An 8177-nucleotide genomic window follows, 5' to 3' on the forward strand; every position below is an offset into this window, starting at 1 on the left:
CAGTACATTTATTCTGGTCTTTTACCTACGTTATTGTTCATGTCACACATTGCATTCCATAAAATATTTTACTGTACATATACCTTATATATTTCTTAGGTTTCTATTTAACTTAATCAAATTCCCATGCTACAGTTTACCTCTGTGTCCCGCAGTGTCATTGCCCAAAACAACAATGCCCTCTAGAGATTATGTATTGTGTTGTATAAGAGACACAAATATTACAATGTTTGTTTACCCAGTAACTGAAGTATTTCATTAAATCAGTCTGATTTTAATTAAATCGGCCTGTTTAAAGTCTTCATAAACTCATAATCTGCATTTTTTTTTACGGAATAGTGCAGTATTTATTATAAATGATTTATGCACATTTTTTCTCTGTCCTCATAATCTTTATTAAAAATAACCTCCCCTCCTCCTTGCAGCAGCAACTAGCATACTTCCCTACTATAAAGTAGATGAAAAACAGTATGTGAAAAAATAAGTATGTTCACATTCACAGTACTCAAAAGAATTGGCAAAAAGTACCCGGATGACCTATTTCCCCTGAGAATATGCATACTACGGACACTTTACTATCCCATGAAGCCAAAGGAGAGGATTTGTGAATGGCAATGAAGCGACACTGTTATGGCGAATGTAGTAGGCTATATGTAGTAGAACATATTTATTAGCGGTTTTAAAGTAATTACTTATTCAAAACAAGTACCTACTCAAGAGAGTATGCAATTTCGAATGCAGCCATGACGTGTTTTCTGGCGCGAGGGCGGGGCAACTTGTCACTCACATGAGATCGACCAATAGCGTATCACAAGCATCCAATCAATTTCCCATGGACAAAATAAAGTCCCGCCCTACATTTTTCTCTTTCCAGAAGCCGTCTCATACGTCTATCACTCTATCACAACTTCCGTTTCATACTGACTGTAAGATGTCAGAGAGGTGAGCGTTTCAGTTCGTTGCGCTGTACTGCCACTAGATGGCGTAGTTGCCCAGTGGCAATAGAGGGTCACGTGGTAGGGGCGGAAGCGTTTATGTGAGCCATGCTGAATCCCGCGCGGGCGCAGCCATTTGCTCTCTTCCTCGATCACTTCAACACCGGTGAGTGCGGAACGACGCTGCTCGGCTCATCACAAACTAATTTCACGGAGACGTTTTGTTTTCGCTGAAATCAAAACACCCCTGAAAGTCTTTATATTTTTTCTAAGTTGGTCGTTAGTTGATCAGATTGCGTTTATTCGCCGCTGATGTGGAGTTATGAGTGTTTCATCATGGCTCATCTGTGTCGTAGCGCCATCGTGAGTTGTTGGCAGCGCGCGATGCTGGCGGGCCGCTGAAGTCGCGAGAACAACACTCGCTTCGTTCAACTCTTTTGTGTATTTATGCATTTTTTGTTTATTATTACAGTCTTTAATGCTTTAAATGTTAATTTCCAAATGTATGGGCCTGTTTTTGAGGCCTTCGGGCTGCGACTGCCTCTTAAGTTCAGGCTACAGTAGCAGCGGCCTCGTGTGTTCGCGCGCATCCTTTTATTTAGACGCGGTAGTTGTTCGTTTATGCACGCAGTTGATTGCTTTGAGTTTTATACGCTATTTGGGTTTTACTATGGGTGTGAAAGTGTTGTTTTCAGTAGTTTTGTGTAACTATTTCATTTATTTGTGATTGGTGCGGCCTTTGTGTGATGTGACTAACCGTCCCGCCATCTCTCCCGCAGAGTGACTGCAGCACAAAGACCAACACACACAAACAGCAATGGCAGAGAACGAGCCACAAGTTCAGTTTAAGGTAACGCTCACTTTAAAACTACGACAGGCTCGAATAATGAGTTAGAGGCCGTCTTTTAAATGTTTACTTGTTAGCACGAGTTGCTAAACTGTTTGGAAGAAAATTAGAAGACTTGTTCCTGATAACGAGTGCAGAGATAAGCGTGAGAACCGCCTGAATGATGGTGCATGAATCAGGAAAACGGTTGTAATTTATAGTAAATATTCAAAAAGAAAAAGTAGGTTAATTTTCAGTAAAACGTGAGGAGAATGTTTGTATATCTTATCGGTTAACTCATTTGTTAGTTCCTCAATCTTATTACATGTTTGAGCTCAAGTAGTCCAATGTAACAAACTTCTTTGTAACGATTGTAACTGGTGAGGAAATTGGAGACCCATAGGAATCACCATTTATTTTATTTTTTTACTACCAGGCAGGCAACTGTTGTGTGGTTTAAACTTATAAACCAACAATAAATATAACAAGTAAAATATTCACAATTCTTTTATAATCTGTTATCTTCTAAAGGAAATTAATCAGCTACTTCAATGTGGGGCTTTGGCTTTTATTTTAGTACTTGTATTGTGAACTTGTTATACACAGCAGTTTATGGATTCACATCCCCAGCCCAAGTAATATATTTTATTTATTTTTTTCTTATTTATGACGCTTTTAAACAGCATATCACTATTTACAGAAGATGATCCAGATTAAAACAAGCAAAAATGCTATATTTGGACTGCCTAATAGACCATAACTATTTTTTATTATTATTTTTTTTAATAAACTATAACAGAAAACTAGATAATATAACAAGTTTAAGTTTATAACAGGGGTCCATTCTTTGTACCTCGCTTACTTAAAGGCTTAGTTTGTATATCTCAGACAACTTTATCCATATTTTAGTCAAATCCACAAATTTGTTTTAAGAACCAAATTAGCCAGAGATCAGTTATCATGATTAGAAGATCTGGAATTTGTCATTTACTCACCCTCAAATAGTTCTAAACCTGTATGAATTTCTTTGTTCTGCTGAAAATAGAAAAAAGAATGTCGGTAACCAAACAGATCTCACCCCCAGTGACTACCATAGTATTTATTTTTCCAACTATGGAAATAAATGGGGGGCGAAAACTGTTCGGTTACTGAGATTCTTCAAAATATTTTCAGCAGAACAAAGAAATTCACACAGGTTATGACAATTTTCTTTTTTATTTTGGGTGAACTACCCCATTAAACATCTGAGATGATTTGATAAATGCCAGATCTTCTAATCATAACTGATTTTGGTTCTTAAAATGAATTTGTGGATTTGACTAAAATATATGGATAAAGTTGTCTGAGATGTTCATTCTTGAAAGGGCAGATGTATCAATACTCAACCATGATCAGCAATGCAGCAATTACCTGGCGTCAAGAGTGCAATGTAGTGACATCATATTAAAAAAAACATCACACACCTGATGGAAAAACTTGATAAATTTCTGGACCTTTTATAAATTAACCGCAAAGGAAACAAGTTATAATAGATCAAGGAAATGTGAACTGTTTTGCATGATTCCCCATTATTGCACAATATCTAGTATTTGTGCTATCTTTACATTTTTATATTTTAATGTTATAATTAGCAATTTGTTTAATAGTACCCGTGAAGCAGATTTATTATGCGACAGCAAAGTTTCAAGAACATTTTTCTAATGGCACTTTACAAGTTATCAGCGTCTCCTGCGCTGCATCAAGCCACTCCCATCATAGCCATTCAAATTAATGCACGGCAGGGACTGTACACGTAATACTCCAATAAAATTGCTAGGTAATTCTCTCACAAATGAGTCTCTCGATGAGCAAAACTAGCTATATCAGACTACACAACATATATAATATTTTCAAATTAGCTTTTAAATGATTAAATTCTCCCCCAAATTGTGGTCACGGGTGAATGAAGGGGTAAAGCACTGTATGGCCTTTTGCAGTAACTTAAGTGTCTAGCTGTAGCATTAAGTACCGATATTGTGTTTTTCAGTTAAGGTCGCAAAAAGCATTTAATCTCATTGTCTGATAGTCTTAAATATTTAGTATGTCTTCCTGCCGCCACTGCTGTGTCATGTCAACTACTGTAATATCAATTGTTTGGAAAGAGTGTCGGTCACTCATGCGAACTGCCTTTCCCCATCCACAGCTGGTCCTGGTAGGAGATGGAGGCACGGGGAAAACCACCTTTGTGAAGAGACACTTGACTGGGGAGTTTGAAAAGAAATATGTTGGTAAGTATTTTGGATGCTTTTCTCATTTCATTCATGTGACATCTCAATGAAACTATTCTGGAGGAATGTGTGGCTTTGGTGTGACCGTCACACCGATGGGCAGCTATTAAAAGTTTCTTTGTGTCATCTTAGCCACACTTGGAGTTGAGGTACATCCCCTGGTCTTCCACACCAACAGAGGAGCCATCAAATATAATGTATGGGACACAGCTGGACAAGAGAAGTTCGGAGGCCTGAGAGATGGATATTACATCCAGGGTATGCTGCTGTTTGCTTTTTAGGCGCCTTTACTCTACAGCAGTGGTTTAACATGTGCCTCTCTGTCTCTCTACAGCTCAGTGTGCAATCATCATGTTTGATGTAACTTCTCGAGTGACCTATAAAAACGTGCCCAACTGGCATCGTGACTTGGTGCGTGTGTGCGAGAACATTCCCATAGTGCTGTGCGGTAACAAAGTGGACATCAAGGACAGGAAGGTCAAAGCAAAGAGTATCGTGTTCCATCGTAAGAAGAATCTACAGGTACAGTGCACCTTTTGAACTTGGTCAGCACGAAATAATTCACACCATCCATGTTCTAAATACTGTTATGAACTGATTTATCCAATCGTTAAGTCTCTTACACCCACCCCTTTTTGCAAGCTTGCGTTCATCTGCCTCCAGTTTGGGGTGAAACGAATCCAATCAACTGAAGACTGCATGTCGGGCTGTTATTGACCATTAATGTAACTCTCCCTTTTCTCAGTACTATGACATCTCTGCCAAGAGTAATTATAACTTTGAGAAGCCCTTCCTGTGGCTTGCACGGAAGCTGATTGGAGATCCTAATCTGGAGTTTGTTGAGATGCCAGCCCTCGCGCCACCTGAAATTGCTATGGACCCATCACTTGCTGCACAGTATGAGCATGACTTGAAAGTAAGTACCCGCACTCGGCCGGTCACGTACTTCTGCTTCCAAAAAAAGTTTCTTTAATCTGTATTGTTTCTCTTCTAGGTGGCATCAGAAACAGCTCTCCCAGATGAAGATGACGACCTTTAACCTGTTAGCCTCTGACCTCCTTGTGGCAATGTCACTGGGATTTCCCGGTGATTGTTCCTTTCCCTGCCCCTTTTACTGTAAAACCCCAGCGCAGAATATTTTTATTTTTCAATTTTTGGTTTGTTTTGTGTTTTGAACTTGAGTAAATTGTGTGGTTCATTTCATTGTAGACATGCTAACTGTTACCACCAGACACACATGCAGACATGCCTACACTGACACACTCACTTACTCAAAGGTGTGAGAGCAAGTTGAGTGTCCCAGTGCTTACTTCTCTATGTAAAGCTCTAAGCACTTAGAGGAATTCTTGGAATAAAAACATTCAATATAATCCTTGCTTGGTCTTTTCTTATGAACAAAATAACTTAAGGCAAATTATAAAATCGTGGTGGCCTACTTGTAAGCAATTTTGTTGACCAAGGAAATTGTCAAATCATTTGTTTTGCATGTAAAGCATTTTTCAGGCCTTGTATACATGGCTCTGGAAGTCTCTCGGTTTGCACAGACAAGGGTGCGTTGTAATGCTTGGGTCTAAAATGGCAAGTTACTGGCTGTGATGTTTAAATACTGTGGAGTGTGAATTGCTGCCGAGTTCAAGATCGATTCATTGTCAAAAAATATAACCGCATGTATCTAATGTGAGGTCTGAAGTGGTTTTACACAAATTATGGGTGAGCCTTTTGAACCATTTTACTTTCATATCTTTTGCTATTGTAATCATGGCATTTCATTGAAACAGTGTAAGAAGTTTGTCATTCTGATGTCAGTATTGGAATAGTTGCTAGTATTTAAATGAATACTATGCCAATAAACATGATTTGGACACTAGTCTTTATTGGTAAAGTTACTATGTGGCACTTTTCAAAAACTAAGAGCATGAAAAAGTTTTAAAAGATTTTCAAACATTCAGAGAAAAAAGGTGCTTACCCTTTTTAGAGTGCAATAAATGTTAATTTCCAAATTAGACAAATGATTTGATATAAAATATATTTGCATTGCATTTATTAATGTTAATGATGTTAAATTGTTTATATATTACAGACAGGCCATTTAGACAAAATACTTTTTATTATACCAACATGATACATTTGTGTAGGTGAATTAATGTTAGATTTGTTCAGCCGTCAGTTATAAAATCAAGCGTTCATGTTACATAAGCAAATTTATATTTATGTAATATACTTCTATTAAAATGTCTAGTAGTATAAAATGTTGCCAGGATGGAGGTAATTTAAATCCGTTGACTGACTTGACAAAATGTGACTCTGGAAACCAGTTTCTATCACAATAGCCGTAATAATAAGTTACTACTCTGAAGTAATATGAGATTCTCCCTCAAACTGTAAAAATCTGTCGTTTTGTTTTTGACAATGGTGTAACATAATCGGTTCAACTAGAGTACGGTTACCATGGTACGTTTGCGTGATGACGCAAAGCAATTCCTCACTACGTAATACTATGATGTGTCCACCAGAGAGCAGAAAATAGTAATTTATGCTTAGTCTTTGGAGTTGAGGTCCACACAAACTATCAGAAGAAAGGGTTTAGTGAAATACACCAGTGTCATTCACACACACACATTCCGTCGCTTTTGTTCCACTTCACTGATGTGGAGAATGATAACTCAGCGATCACAGAGTGATACTGATGTGCGACAGCGCTTCCTCATCCGCTCAGTGCTGTTGACAGAGGAGAGAGAGGGTTAATGAGTGTCCGCTCTCGTGCTCCATGTGTGGTGAAGTGAGCTATACTCACTGATCTTTGACTCCATCCACTGCGCCAGATATATCCCATGATTCACTACACACTAAAGGCAAAAAGTTTTAACATGAAAATGGTCCTTACAGTAAGTATAATTTAATAAATAGTCATGTTATTTCATCACGTCAGAAGCAGTTGATATCTGAATCACAGTCACATGTATTATTTTTTAACAATTAGATTAGTTAGAAACTGATGAATACCTACCAGTAGATATTTAAATGTATATTAGTCACTATTGCAATATTATATACATGAATCTATTAAATGTGGTAGGGTGAAGTCAGCAAAAATGGGCCACGTTTTGATAAATTGCTTATAATACCATCAAATAAGCTATGCATGAGATCTAATGATATTTTTTTAAAAATGTATAAATTAGCATGGTTCTCTTAAATATATATATATATATATATATATATATATATATATATATATATTTTTTTTTTTTTAAATGTGAAAAAGTATAATTGTTTTAAAATTATGAGAGTTAGAGTATCAGCAGATCCCTTCTTGAGCCACGGCACAACATTCAGGTAAAATGGGCCAATATAAAAAGAGATCAACACAGGTAATTTCAGATGAAATCATTTTATTTTTAACAGTAAATTGACACTATTGTCTTTAGTGAGCCATAGCAACAACACTATAAATTTATTTAATTAAATAGAAAGTTGAACGAATATTTCATTAAAAAAATGCAATTAAAAATTAACTGATCATTGTATAGGTGTATTTCTGTGCATTTGTGTGTGTATGCTTGTCAAATATCTGTCAAACGTTTGGTTAAAGATTAGAACATCTAAAAAAACAAAAACAAAAAAAAAAATCACTTTAACATTTCCTGTAGCTATTGCTCTTAACATTTTACTGTACTGATATCTTCCTTTCTTCCCATCTCTCATCTCTCTGTTTCCTTTCTTTGCTTGTCCTACTGCCATACTGTCTGCAATGCAATTTATTTTAAAAGACTGTTAAGATTGTGTATGGATACATCTAGGCCTATTAACCTATTTTCACCTTCAATATCTGTGTAAAAGTGTGTGTGTGTATGCAGCCAATTTTAGCTTAACCAGCCATTTCTAACTAAAATGACCTTTTTCACAAAAATCAAAGTTTCTTTTTTAAATTAAACTTTTTTATTTGAAAGAGCATGTCAAAACATTGTTCCTAAACCTTTGCTTTGTTGGTAAGCTTACTTATAATTGCTTTAGTACCCTTATTAGTGATGAATGAAATTTACTATGTCAGGCTCACTTTCCTTCCTCACATGAAACACTCTGCCCTGCCCCCCTTAAAAAACTCAGACCAGTCAAAACCATTGTTACATGTCAACAAGTGTTGAAGCA

The 8177-nt window shown here is 36.7% G+C and overlaps 1 protein-coding gene across 2 annotated transcripts; it reads left to right on the top strand.

The window, feature by feature from the left end:
• Positions 1-1014: 1014 nt before the first annotated feature.
• ran (RAN, member RAS oncogene family) lies at positions 1015-5895 on the top strand. 2 transcript variants are annotated; one of them, XM_067382872.1, is made up of 7 exons: positions 1015-1101; positions 1715-1785; positions 3944-4028; positions 4161-4286; positions 4363-4550; positions 4774-4944; positions 5023-5895. In XM_067382872.1, exons 2-7 carry the CDS (start codon positions 1753-1755, stop codon positions 5065-5067), a joined length of 648 nt encoding a protein of 215 aa, XP_067238973.1. In that variant the 5' UTR covers positions 1015-1101; positions 1715-1752; the 3' UTR covers positions 5068-5895. The 2 variants fall into 2 exon arrangements, with proteins under 2 accessions (XP_067238973.1, XP_067238974.1); XM_067382873.1 differs by lacking the exon at positions 1015-1101 and adding an exon at positions 1353-1376.
• The last annotated feature ends 2282 nt before the right edge of the window (positions 5896-8177 follow it).

This window comes from Chanodichthys erythropterus, chromosome 1 (genome assembly GCF_024489055.1).
Source record: "Chanodichthys erythropterus isolate Z2021 chromosome 1, ASM2448905v1, whole genome shotgun sequence".
NCBI lineage: Eukaryota > Metazoa > Chordata > Actinopteri > Cypriniformes > Xenocyprididae > Chanodichthys > Chanodichthys erythropterus.